Source organism: Rhea americana, unplaced genomic scaffold (assembly GCF_003343005.1).
Source record: "Rhea americana isolate MKP2758 unplaced genomic scaffold, rheAme1 scaffold_61, whole genome shotgun sequence".
Classification (NCBI taxonomy): domain Eukaryota; kingdom Metazoa; phylum Chordata; class Aves; order Rheiformes; family Rheidae; genus Rhea; species Rhea americana.
The window spans coordinates 3,874,680-3,888,906 of record NW_028186768.1 but is presented as its reverse complement, the minus strand read 5'-3'; the positions used below and the strand labels follow the sequence as shown (position 1 = coordinate 3,888,906).

Below are 14,227 nucleotides of genomic sequence, written 5' to 3'. Positions count from 1 at the left end.
CTTTGTAATGAGGATGCCAATTAAATTGCCTGAGTGCTGACGATCCTCCTTCCTCACTGCTCTCACATCTGCCCAGAAGGACAAGCAYGCTTTCACGTAGCTCACTGGGAAGAGTCAAAGAGCAGTCCAGCTTGCTGCAGCATAGGGAACAAAAGAGGTGCCCTAGGCATCGCTCCTCTCAAAGAAGTGCCGTCTACATGCAGAGCGGAGAGTGAAATTCCACATACTTAAACATTCCCCTGCTGTCAGGAGGGAAAGTATTGCAGCCTGGTTCTGTGCCCAATGGACAGCGTGTAAGAGAGCTGATTTTTGAGAGTGAATTTAGCCAGAAATTCCAGCCAGATGAGGAAGAGAATAATCCTGGAGCATGTCTGCAGATCTTACAGAGAAGGAAGTAGGGTAGCAGAAATTTGTTACCCATTTTGTAACAAATATCCTAAAGTAGGGGCTTGTGAAGGTCAAACAATGGAAGAGGAGAGGCTACTTCTCCTTTCCCAAGTTTTGCTTGCATTTCCCGTTTCCATGAGCCTCTGTCAGCAATCAGCCAAGGAGTCACAGCCCACCCTGAGCACCGGGCTAATAAAGCCACAGGTCACGCTGCGGGTAATACGGCCAGTTGCATGGAGCGCACACCCTGCACAGCAACGCTCCAAGCACAGATCGCCCCCCGAGGCCCGGCGGAGCCTGGGCCGCCCTCCCGGGGGCYGCAGCTCGGGCTCCAGCCGTCTGCGGCCGGCAGCGCCGGGGCGGCAAAGGCCCAGGGCCCGCTGGCTCGCCGTGGCGGGGGCGCAGCGAGCCCCGCAGCGCCCCGCACGCCCTGGCGGCCGAGCTCGAGGCGTGCGAGGAGCGGGAGCTGCCCGGGCCGGCACGGCAGGCGCCGCCGCGGAACCTTGGTGCGGCGCAACGCGTTCCGCGGGCCGGCGCGGGCGGGCGGAGAAGAGTGAGGGACCGGCTCGAGCCGGGGGACCCGAGAGCGCGACGGACCGCGGCGGCCCTGGGGGAGCCGGGGGGCGGGGGGGAGGCGGGGGCGGGAGCGGGCCCGGCTGGGCCCGGCGGCGCCGCCATGTACGCGGGGCTGCAGGAACTGGGGGTGGCCAACGGCGAGGACCTCAAGGAGACGCTGACCAACTGCACGGAGCCGCTGAAGGCCATCGAGCAGTTCCAGGTGGTGCGGGGCGCCGCGGGGAGGGCCGGCGGCAGCGGGCCGGCTGCGTGCGCGAGGGCGGCGCGGGAAGGCCTGAAGGGGGCTCCTGGGGCTCCTYCCTTCTCTCTCTCCCTTTTTTTCTATTTTATTTTATGTTTGTTTTTCCGTAGCCAGCATAGCTKTAGCGCTCCGTGCTGTCGTTTGTGGCCAGCGGAGCGAGCTAACCGAGCCCTCTGTCCCTGTCCGGTGTTTGTGTTGGCAGACGGAAAATGGAGTCCTGCTGCCCTCCCTGCAGTCGGCCCTGCCCTTCCTGGACCTGCACGGCACCCCCAGACTCGAGTTTCACCAGTCGGTGTTCGATGAGCTGAGGGAGAAGCTGCTGGAGAGGGTCTCGGCCATTGCTTTGGAAGGGAAAGTTGAGGAAAGGTGTGTGAGCAGTCTGGTTGGTTCTTTGGGCTGAGTTAGAAAATCCATTTGTAAGCACTTACTGTAGGCAAGTGACTTGTGCGTGAGAGTTAGGATTCTGGGAGCACAAGTTGCAGTGGCCTTGAGATGAGTCACTGCAGTCCTTTCCTGATAATCATTRCTTAGAGTCTCTTTAAATGTATCCACTTTCAGATACAAGAAGCTGGAAGATCTCCTAGAGAAGAGTTTTTCCCTGGTCAAGATGCCTTCCATACAGCCTGTAGTAATGTGTGTCATGAAGCATTTGCCCAAGGTAAAAGCACTGCTGCAGTTGGCCTGTTCTRTCACATCTCTGCTGGGTAGCTTCCCTTAGCTGTGCTCTTAGGGGCTGCATCTGCAGACAGTCTATAGGTTTGTTGTTCACTGTTAGGAAACAAGTAAAGATTTATWTCATTCTTGTATCTGTTAGCAATTTAATAGATCAGTTCAAAAAGCATTTTACATTTTCATAATTGGAGAAGACTGTTTCTTCTTTATTCAATACATGGAGCTTCCTAAAAACAGTCAAGTTCAGCAATAGGAGGTTTTTTTCATAGCTGACTTAAATACTTATCTATGGCAAATGGAAAATAAGAGTTGAAGAATACAACTAGAGGTGGACAGGAGAGATAAAGGTCTATGAAGCAAGATTCCTAGAAGGAGCAGCTTTGTTAAAAGCATCATATTATGCCTAAGGCAATGGATTCAAAACTGCCACTAGAATTTTTAAAGCTACTGAGTTTTTAATCATCACCCTAAAACTTAGTTTCACAGTTTTAAATCAAGCCTTTTATCCTCTTTGGAGAGACAAAAAAAAAAGATGAAAAACTTGGTGTATTATCTGGTTTTATAAGAACTAAGTGTCTTAAGACTGGCTTACTGTTACAGGAATAGGGGAGGCAAAAGGTGAATCTGTGATATTTCCTTTTATTAAATAGCATTGTTGTGCAAATTATGAAACTGTCTCGGACTGTGATTTAGATGTCTTCTGTAGTCAATAACCTGTTGCTTGGACAGTCAGGTARCTCAGCTGCTCTATACTTTGGTAACTGCTAAACTGATTATAGGTCCCTGAAAAGAAGCTGAAGTTAGTAATGGCAGACAAGGATTTGTATAAAGCATGTGCCGTGGAGGTAAAACGCCAGATCTGGCAGGATAACCAAGCCCTCTTTGGTGATGAAGTATCTCCGCTGCTGAAGCAATACATCCTGGAGAAAGAAAATATTCTCTTCAGCAATGATATTTCTGTCTTGCACAACTTTTTCAGCCCATCTCCCAAAACAAGACGTCAAGGAGAGGTAAGAACAAGGAAACCTCTTACAACATGTTCTCAAGTGGAATTTGTTAACTTTATTGTCAACTTCAAATAATCAAGAGTCTGTCTTACCTCCCYAACTTTGCTACTAACTTCAAGTTGATTGAATGGACAAATAATTTACAAGAAAAGCCAGCTTACATACTTTGATCAAAGCAGCAGGAATTATTTTAATAGTTAATCAGTGCTGTGTGATAATTTGTTAATGTTCTAGGTTGCCTTTATCACTCAGTCTGGCTTTAATATCCCTCMGTTATTCTGAAGACTGAACATCTCTATCAAATCAGTTTGGATATCTTAAATCTTTTTTTTCTTTAGCAGGACAAACAAAATCTTTTCTGTTTTTTTTTTCTTTTTTTTTTCTTTTTATAAAAATGGAAAGGAGCATTGAAAATTGTAGCTAAGCTGGCCTTCAGAAAAGATGGATGGAAGTATTTGAGGTGGCTGAGCTGATCCAACACTGCCACTGGAAGGGCAGGTCCTGCTCCTCTCCTCCCTACTTCTAGCTCTGGCGATTATCACACCCTTCTGTGAGCTGATTCAGCTCAGTAAATGCCACAGAAACCTTAGCAAATAAGAACAGTAAGTAGTTTTCCAAGTTAGTGAGTTGAACCTGCTCAACAAAGAGATCAGCAAGCACYAAAGCTGTTGCAAGGAGGTGTGCTGGATCACACAGGTAGGCTTGAGCTGGGATAGGACAGTGTCACAGTTGTTAGGAGGAGTGAGTCTCTCCSCTTTCTGGTGATAGCAAACTATTAGATTGGCTCAACTATAATATATCCCATTACTTCAGGAGGCTTTTGCTCCAAAAGGGAAATGCTAGAGTTTCTGTAAGGACCTTGAGGATGCTAACAAATCACCGTGATAAGACAGTGTAAAGCTCCAATATCAGAGAAGGTAGCGCATCTGTTATTTGAGGGATTTGGCTTGCATCTGATTTACTTTCAAGAGCCTGCTTTTAATGTAAGTTCACTGGTGCAATTGCTTGAGATTTTTATGCTGCAGATTTACCTCATCCTCATGATCATTGTCTAAAGGTAGACRGAAGTACAAAAAGCCTTCCAATGAAAAGCGAATTTCCTTCAGTGTTACAGTAATTGTAAGTTTTATTATTAATAACAAGTACTGCTGTCTACCCTTTTGCATAACTGAACACTTTACTAAAACAAATTGAAGCACTTGTAAAGAGAGACATTTTTAAAAAGTTTGTTCTTCCATAATGGCTGTGAAATAGCTAGTGAACATTTCTTGAATAAACACTATTGGAAATTCTGGTATAAAATATCCTTTTAAGGAACTCATTTCAATGTGGATGTTTCAGACTTGATAAATCATGTAAAAGAATTAACTTTAAGTCTTTTGTGAGGTAGCAGRATCTCTTGATAGTGAGTGCACATTTTTCTGCTTTGGGTTTAGGTGGTTCAGAAGCTGACCCAGATGATTGGGAAGAATGTGAAGCTCTACGATATGGTGTTACAGTTTCTGAGAACTTTGTTCCTTCGGACAAGGAATGTTCATTACTGCACACTAAGAGCAGAGCTCCTGATGTCGCTGCATGACCTGGATATCAGTGAAATCTGCACCGTTGACCCATGTCATAAGGTATTAAGCATGTTGGACAGATAGGAGTATTACTGGACAATTTTCTGTTTCGCCCACTGTTGTGCATACCTGCTGCCCTGTAGGTCTTCAGCTCAGAGAAGATGACTCCTCTCTGTGAAGAGAGTTCAGAACTTGAATCCAAAAGTCATCTTATATTCCTTGGAACTTCAGGTGAAAATTTCATCTTGGTTAACCAGCAGCTTTCATTTCATTACCCATAAATCGTTCAAATTTATGGTACTTGTGCAGTGTTTAAAGTAGTGTCTAATCTGACCTATGCAGATGCTGCAAAAATAATCAAAAACGTTRGCTAGTCCCAGGTTCTTAATCAAAGCATACTGCCCTCCCTGTTTTGCCTGTAGTGTGATACACACATAGTCTGTTGATAGATGGAGTGTAACTGATTAAGTACTTCGGATCTTGAATTATAAGAAACATTAAACTATTAAAATATTGGGGGACATGCTAAGTTTTACGTGTATTCTGCTTATAGAGAATAGGTACTAAAGTGGTGATAAATGTTATTGCACGCTCTTTAATGTCCTCTGGTCAAGAGTCTCAAAACCAGTACACGCACCCGGACTGTGTACAAGACGGCAGTTCTTGTTTTATTTATAGATCATTTTTAGTGACCTCGTTCTTTCCACTTCCAATGCAGTGACTGATGTGAGGAAAGTATGCTGTGATGAAAGCATTTCAGAAAACTTGGACAGATTTTTGTCTTTTTTTAATTTTAAAATGAMAACTGAAATGTTGATGAATGTATGTTGTTTTCACAATGGGAAAACGCTTTATTTTAGGTTGGATAGAATGTTTCACTCAACTGTCTTTCCATTTTGATAATGAAATTATAAAGGAGAGGCAGCTCTACTTTCATTATCCCTTCCTTAAAGGGTAGGAGTGGTATTGCTGTGGCTAAAATATCCCACGTTCTTACTGCTAAATGATGCTGCTTCTGTATAAACCTCCTCCTTCTGTAACTCCACACTGATCAGGTGTACTAGGCAGTTGTATATTTTATAGGTGTTTATTCCTTAATTGCCAGGGAGTGTGTTTTTCGGGGTGTGTGGGGGGGAGAAAGTGGTATCCATTGAACTTACATCTCTGTCTCTGGCCTTCTTTTGAGAAGCTTGTATTTTTGACCTCCTCTGTATTTGTGATCAGCTTGTTACCATATATTAGTATACTAATGAAGGATATTAATTCTAGAGATTTGGAGGTTATTCTGAGCCTATTTTCTATGACATCATGTATTTTATGCCAGTTTAGATTAATTTCTGTGGTTATCATAAAGTGTTCTCTTTTTTTTTTCTTTTTTTTTTTTTTGTAACAGTTCACCTGGTGCCTTGATGCCTGCATTCGTGAGAAGTTTGTGGACAACAAGAGAGCTCGTGAGTTGCAAGGGTTTCTGGACGGAGTGAAGAAAGGACAGGAACAAGTATTGGGGTAAGCTGTTTTAGGCTGTTTATTGAGAAATCAAAAATGGGTTCCTAAYAGCCACAACATCTGACGGGTATGTTAGGTGTTAGTTCTTCCTTCCTTGAAGCCACGTAACAACCAGTAGTCCTACCATATGCTCCGATTCAGTGCACTGATCGGCATCATTCTGCTAGGCACGCTCACATGATGCAATTTATACTGCTTACGTTACCATCCTTCAGTGATTGTTACAGTCTCCCTCATGGCCTGGCAACTGATTTTGTGAGGTCACCTGTTTCATTTCAGTGCAAAAAACCTTTAGTAGTCATTTTCAGAGAACTTCCTCTTTCAAGTCAAAAGAAGTAATATTCATGGTGTTTTTTTCAAGGCTAGAGAATGTTCATCAGATTGATAGGTAGTAAAAGCTAGAAATTCACATTTTTGTGTTATTACAGTGAGGTTATTGCTACAATATTTGTCCTGAATTTATCTCTCTCTCTCTCTCTCTTTCTATATATACTGTAACTATATGTATATAGTTATAAAAATGTAAAACATACACACACTGCTTGATACTCCATCTGATACTTTACAGACTCAGTTCTCATGCTGGTGTAAATGTGCCCTCTAGAAGTTGGTGTCCTACAGCTGGATGCAGAACTAGATTGTAAGATTAGTTGCCATGCGTGACATACATTTGATTTTGCTTCTTTTTAGGGACTTATCTATGATCTTGTGTGATCCCTTTGCCATTAACACCTTAGCCTTGAGTACCATAAGGCACCTACAAGACCTGGTTGGGCAGGACACCTTACCCAGGGTGAGTATGGGGAGCCTGTGTGCTTGATGTGATACTGCTAGAGCCTAAATTGAGTGGCATTCATCATCAAATTCCAGAGACTGGCACAATGGAGGTAGTACAGCTAAGCTCTCAAATGCATGTGTAAACTGAAATAGGGGAAATGTAATACCACCTTTCCATTCGTAGCACTTAACTTAGAACTCTAYATGTGCGCTCTTCAGAGGCAGGTATTTTTGAGCTTTCCAAATTGGCAGTGACTTCTCTGTCTGGCTTATTCTGTCCTAAGAGTTATGTCTGTGTGCATATTCCTGCTTTGTCCTTCCAGCAATTTGTCTTACAGCAGCAGCACTTCTTCCCTGCCGTGGTAAACTTGATGGGTTAATTTACACTGCTCTGGTCGGTTGGCTCTGATATGGTACACTTCCTGCGAGTAGTATCTGCAGGAGGTACTTAAATGTTAAGAGGAGGCTAGCCTTACAGGAGCCTGAACAGTATGAGGCATTTGCTGTTTTTCATCCCTGGGATTTTCAAATTTCATTGTTGGATTAAATAATTGCTTCATGACAGTTTAAAATTGAAAATTGTTTTGGTTTTAGGGCATGATATAAATGATAAACTGATATCATTCTTACATAGTCTTTCTGTTACTTGCTTCTGTTGAGATGCTGTGATTCATCCTGTCACACATTGTATTTCATTATGCTAATTTGACTGGACACCTTTGAAAACAGTGTCGTGATCAGAATGGCTGCATAACTCTTGGCACTTTATAAAATGTTATGAAAAAAAAGACCTCGGGTGTGGCTGATTTGTGCTTGCRGCTATTTGAATCACTTTGAGCAATCAGTTGTCAATTAAATCAGAGAACTGGTTGCCTCCAGCARTCTTTGACCAGCAATCTTTAATCCAGGAGAAATTTGAATCTGAACTACTACTTTCAAATAAATGTCCATATATACAACTTGTAGARGATGAAAATAGCTGTTTTTTTCTTCCTCTTAAAATTCGAGGAAAGCCCAGATCTGCTGCTGCTCCTTAGGATGCTGTCTCTAGGACAAGGTGCTTGGGACATGATTGACAGCCAAGTCTTCAAGGAACCAAAAATGGTGAGCCTTCTTTAGATTTGTTTCTTGTTTTCTTTGTCTTCTGTTTGCATATTTCAATATTCAGGTCAGCTTTCTGCATACGTCTCGTTATAGCTTTCATGGAAAAAGAATGTAACTGTTCACAGAGCAGCAAATCAACTGGCACACTGTAAACCTTGTTTACATACTTTTTCATTTCCATGAATGTCTGGCATTTGCTGTTTTTAATCTGATCTCTCGCTCTATTACTGTTCTCACTGATTGCTCATTATTCCTGGGACATTCCACCCAAATGACGGGTTTATAAAGCAGATTTTGTATGAGAAAGCAGCATTTTGGAGGCTGCTGTGAAGCTTTGGTAACAGTGTGGTACCTTCTCATTGACAGGAAAAATATTTTTGCCTTCCAGATCTCTGTGACAGTAGATTTATGTAAGGGTTACATTCAGCTGCTGAATTACTGAATGGCAATTTCTCTGTGTTGTTCCTTTGGCCAGTATTATAGGCAGCCCTAATGAGCTCTGGGAGCAGATATATTCAGCTGACAGTGGGAAGGCCAACCACGGTGTTGCACAGTAGTACAGTTTCTCAAGAGAAACTTGATGTTTCTATTCTGGAGTGTAAAGCATCCCTCAGGGACGGTTGAAGTCTCCAAGATGTGTGTTGCAGGCTGATTGCATGTTTAAATTTACCATGGGAGGAGTGTGCATCAATACTCAGACTGTAATGGTAAAGATTACTGACACTCTAGTARCACTATGATTATCCTGCAGCTCATTGGAAGTGTTCTCCTGAGTCTTGTGGAAAGAAATTTTGAAGCTTTCTTCTAAAGGAAATCACATCTGTATTTAAAATCTGTTCTATTTGTGATTTCACAAGCGGTAGCCTCCCGTTCTGTGAATGGGACAACACAGGTGGTTGATCTGTCTCTTACAGAGCCAGTGTGTGTGGAGGGGAGATGCACACAAACTTTTTCTTGTTGCTATTCAATCAGTTTAGGGAATGAACAAAAGAATTTACAATTGTTGATAAAAGCAGTTTGATACCATCCTTATTATATAGCGCTTGCAGAAATACTGGAAAAGATATCTCTGAAGAAATACACATTATGTAATTGTCAATTCAAAGAGTTTGAGCAGGAGCACATCTTTAGATGTGGTGATGTACTGCAGTTTTCCTAATTACCACTGGAGCACGTGGAAGTGAAGTTTTCAAGCAAGTTGAAAGGAACTAGATGTCTGAAAGGTGTTTTCCTAAGTTTAGAATGGGGATCATAATATTGGCTCAATATTTGTTAAAATACTCTTGAGACTTTTAGATGGCATGAACTGATTGATGCAGATAYTGTTTTTTTTCCCCTCTATTCTTTCGTCCTTCTAAGGAAGCTGAGTTGATCACGAAGTTCTTGCCTATGTTGATGTCTTTTGTGGTGGACGACCACACGTTCAATGTAGATCAGAAACTGCCTTCAGAAGAGAAGGGGCCAATTCCCTACCCCAGCGCGATCCCTGAAGCTTTCACCAAGTACGTAATCTGCCTTGCCAATTTTATACACATTAGTCATGTTACCAAAGCAAARCATCCTGTCAGCCAATGCTGACAGGAAATAGCAGCGTATGTGGTAAAATGAAGACTTTCTTGGGGTATGATTTAGCTCTAACTAATTAAGGCTGAAATTATCCATTAGCAGAACAGTTTTCCACCATGATTCCTCAAATACAATTTATTTACATAAAATAATAATGTTTCTTGATATGACTGTTGTTTCTGCATGGTGTATATGAAAGTATTTGGTATTACAGCTTTCAAATATGCTGCTTACGTAGCTTCCCAAGCAGTGCATGATAAATGTTTGAGTGATATCATTTAACTTGGGTGCATCTGCCCATGCTTGCTATCTAATGAGTGCTGGTGTAGATTGTAAGATTTGCATTTTATCACAGAGACTCATTCTCTGTTGATAACCTATCACTCCAGGGACTTCAAGATAAACAAACATCCTCTGTATGTTCAGTTGTGTTCAGCTCTTGCACTAATTTTGAGCAAAATTCTTATCTGTGTGTCAGAATCCAGAATGAATATTGTATCCCAGTAGAGGCGTACTTACAGCTGCTTTATTGCAGCATTGGTATTTGACCTTTGGGAAACCTTTAAAACAAAACAAAATTGGACTTTGTATCATGTTTAAGTCTTTAGGCCTGTTCTAAATCTCATTTTGAATGAGAACTTTTTATTGTTAATACTATTTTAAATGCTCACAATCAAATCTGATTGTTTGATTGTGASACAGGGCAAATGGTACTTTTTTTGGATTGTGGCAGTGGATTTAGTGATTTACTCAGTCACCAAGTAGCTGCTTCTCGTCGGGTTTGAGGTTAACTATTGCAGTAACTGCTTGATTCCTACCCAACACTGAATTTTAAATCCTCTTATTTTTATTTTTTTTTTGGATCTGTACTTGCTTTATTGATTAAGAGCCTTTTTTGGGCCATAACAGATTCTTGCAGGAGAACAGAATAGCTTGTGAGATTGGGCTATATTACATCCTTCACATCACTAAACAGAGGAACAAGAATGCTTTCCTTAGACTTCTGCCGGCACTGGGTGAGTTTTGTTCTTGTCTTCTACTYTATAACTGTTTGCCTTGTGTTGGAAAGCTAGAAGAAGGCATAGAAGAACCTGAAATCAATGTGATTTTTGAAGTCAAAGAGATTGCATTTTGGTTTTGGCTGTTCTGGTAACTTAGTTGTAAGGCCCTGCAAAAGGATGTGCTTATTTCTGTCTGCAATTGGGATTTTTCTGCTGATTCAAGATTTAGGCATATTGACTGAAGTTCAGTAGTTCTTTATATCAAAGATTGTATTAACAATGAAATTAGCTGAGAGCTATTTGAAGTGAAACTGAAAGATAAAACAGCAGGTGGCTTAATTCTTCTGCAGCTCACAGTAGTTGTAYATGGCTTGAAATCTGTGGGACTCAGCAGTGTAGTGAAAAAACTTGTAACAAAACAAGACCAAAGACATCCCTAAACTTCTCCCTGGGGTTACCTTCTTCACTGACTTCTGTAGGTTAAGTTTAATAWGAGCTCTGAATTAATCTTAGGAATTGCTGCTGCCAGTAATTGGGGAGGGTTTCATGTCTCCACTCCTTGCCTTCCCCCACCTCTGGTGTTTTGACACTTTGCTGAGCTCATCTGTGCTGGGGAATTTTCCACCAGGTAAGTGGTTTGCATCTGCTCRCTGTGGGGTCTAAGAAGCACAAGGAGGTGGACATGGCCATGAGCAGAGAGGATTGTGGAGAAGGTTATTAGGGGAGTTTGTGATTTTGGCAACAGTCAGCTATTACGTGGGACTTGAGTCTTGGTGCAGACACGGGTTTTCCACAAGCTCTTCTCACCCCCACTGTTTTTAGTATTTTWATGTCTGGAAGGTCGTAGCCACCTGCATGGATTACATCTTGCAGGAGTCAGTGAAGGAAAGTTTACTGCAAAGCTTTCGGCAGGAACACTTGCTGCTGTGTTGTCAGGGTCTGGCACGTTCTTGCCGATCTTAATCTCTTTGCTTTTGTGTTGTGCAGTTGAGACATTCAGTGACTTGGCCTTCAGTGATATTTTTCTGCATTTGCTCACTGGTAACCTCACGCTGCTGGGTGATGAATTTGCACTTGAGGAGTTCTGCRCCAGTCTCTTTGATGGCTTCTTTCTCACTGCATGCTCAAGGTAAATCTGATGTTTCTCAACAAAAGTGAGTTTACAGGACAGCGGAGAGAGGCTGTACTATTTGGATCTATTGTTTAATCTTTCAGCATATAGTGGAAATATTAGCCCAATAACATTTTTTTTTTAAAAAAAAGGTTTATGTTTTGTGATTTTTTTAACTGAAAAATTGTGTTGATTATAAATTATTACCTAAACTGTAAATTCCTTGTTTGCAAAATGGAGATGCAAAAAACAATATTCTTCATGGTTTGCAGTTGCTGTGAATACAAAAAGTTAACTTCAGCTTTTTGTAGTATCAGCTGCACACAAAAAACTTGTTTTTATCTATTAATTCTGTAAAGTCAGTGTGGTTTAACTGGWGGCCTTCAGAGCAAATCTAACCTCCAGAATGCTTCCTCAAAGGTGACTAGAACTGCTGTTCAAGCATAGCAGAATCTGCTGCTGCTACCACTTCCTCCACGTATACTGAGGCACAGACATTCTCCTGAATGTGCATAAGGCCTGGCCAACAGAGAGACCAGCTACTGCCGCTTAATACAGTCTGTACTTAAAATCTGTCCTTCCTTTCTCATAGCTGCTATAGTTAGTCCACCRCTGTTGAATGATTATATGAATTGCTTGGAGATCTAAGGCAGGCTTAGCGTTTTGTAGCATGCAGGCAGTTCTGAGGTGTTTTGGCAAATTATAAGAAAGCTCTCAGTCTCTGGGTGTGTAAGGTATCCTTCTAATACTATTGCTTAGCTTTCTCTTTCTCAAATAAGACTATGTTTGTTTATATCAGTTATTCTGCTTTAAAATTGCTGTTTGCAGAAAGGAGAATGTACATAGACATGTCCTAAGACTGCTGCTTCATCTCCATCATAAAGTGGCTCCTGCCAAGTTAGAGTCTCTCCAGAAGGCTTTGGAACCCACCAAGCAGGTAAGAAGAGAAGCATGAGAAAGGAAGAAATAATTGCAAATGAAGCAGCTGCCTCCCCAGACATAATTTAATGGAACATGTGTTCAGCTCAGATAGCAGCTTTCGCAGTATTCCAAGTTATGTCTTAATTACATTGTAACTTCCTCTTTGTACATTGGTTTGTGTTAAAACATTCGTGGTAATTGCATATTTAGTGCTCTAGCTGGAATGAAGTATGACTCTTCTGTTTCTCCCCTCCCCGTTTCTCATTCAACAGAGTGGAGAAGCTGTGAAGGAGCTTTATAACCAGCTCACTGAGAAACTGGAGCTTCGCAAGCCTAGTCCAGCTGAAGTGACTGAGACTCCCTCCATGGAACTGCCCTTGCCCACTGTTCCTACACCAGCCTCACGCTGAGCTCTGGCTGTAGTGCAAGAGTGAGACGGAAGAACTAACCTAGTGCCCTGCATCTTGAAGGCATTGCATGCCTTGTCAAGTGTCTCTGCCTACAGGGTGGAAACTTAAAAAAAAAAAAGCCACTGAGGCTCTCTCAGACACTTCAGATTGCCCTGCTCACTGGCTCTGGCCAGATAGAAAACTTTGTATGCAGTGCATTGCAAAGGTTTACTTTTCTTAAAGATAGCTGAGTGTCTTCTTGTAGATCCACTTAAATCTGACTGTACGTTTCTTTTTCCGAAAAGACAAGACATATTTTTAAGCTTGGTATCTTGTATTTTTAAATTCAATTTCATGAAGTGATAAACGAGTGCTAAACTCCATTATGAATGCACAGATAGCTCATGTAAGCATAGATTTCCCATGGCTGTTAGTTTGCTTCTCTGAGTTGTTAGAGAGCTTAACAGAAGGAAATGTCAGAGAAGGTTACCTCCACTGATGTAATTTCCTGTTTTAGATTCTAGCACCTTTGGTACACCATAAGATGTGCTGCTTTAAATTCAAATGTACCAAGAGCTGTCACTAGACCAAGAAGCAGTGAGCAGCCATCTTCTCAATTAGACTTTTATGAAGAAGGTCAGAAACTGAATCATTTCCTCTCGCCTTCCTTTTCCCCACTTTTCCCCAAAGGAGTAGCTTGAAATGAGTCTTGGAGCCASTGAAGAAAACAAAGGCTAACGTGAGGGTAGGCAGAATGAAATACTGTCTTGAAAAAACAGCATATTCTTCATGTCTCGTCTGTGTTGCTCTCTATAATGTTACAGTTAATTTTTTTTTTGCTGTCTCAGTGTAAGCAGAGTGTGCAGGAAGAGGGGTATGAGAGAAGAGTATGTCATGTAAGTTTACAGGTGACTTGCATTGATCTCAGCAGATGCAATGAACCTGAAAAAAAATTGTCTGGTCCTCTGTAACCGGGAAGCTGCCTACATGTAAATCACAGAACAATTTAGGTTGGAAGACATCTTTGAAAGTCTCTAGTCAAACCATTAACTCGGAATGGGGCCAAACTACATTATGTTGCTCAAGGGCAGAACTGCATTTGCCTTTGTTGAGCTTCATGAGGATTCTGTCAGTCCATTTCTCCAGCCTGTTGAGATCCYTCTGAGTAGCAGCCCTGCCCTCCAGAGCATCAACTCATTCCCACAGTTTGATACCATCTGCAAACTTGCTGGGGATGTGTTCTCTCCTCTGGTCATTAATAGAGGCATTAAGCAATATTAGCCCCAGACTGACCCCTGAGGAATGCCCTTAGTAGCCAGCTGTCAATTGGACTCGGTACTGTTAATCACAACCCTTTGAGCCTGGTGATCCTGCCATTTTCTATGCACTTACCAAATCCATAGWTCA

General features: G+C 42.0%; 1 protein-coding gene across 1 annotated transcript; it reads left to right on the top strand.

Annotated features, from left to right (window-relative positions):
• Positions 1 to 1,021: 1,021 nt before the first annotated feature.
• Positions 1,022 to 13,142, top strand: NELFB (negative elongation factor complex member B). The gene is made up of 13 exons (XM_085320133.1): positions 1,022 to 1,165; positions 1,407 to 1,570; positions 1,763 to 1,862; positions 2,656 to 2,886; positions 4,320 to 4,505; positions 5,839 to 5,951; positions 6,642 to 6,744; positions 7,737 to 7,832; positions 9,192 to 9,334; positions 10,308 to 10,414; positions 11,387 to 11,528; positions 12,339 to 12,447; positions 12,704 to 13,142. The coding sequence occupies exons 1-13, from the start codon at positions 1,064 to 1,066 to the stop codon at positions 12,839 to 12,841; spliced, it is 1,734 nt and encodes a 577-aa protein (XP_085176259.1). The 5' UTR covers positions 1,022 to 1,063; the 3' UTR covers positions 12,842 to 13,142.
• Positions 13,143 to 14,227: the final 1,085 nt, after the last annotated feature.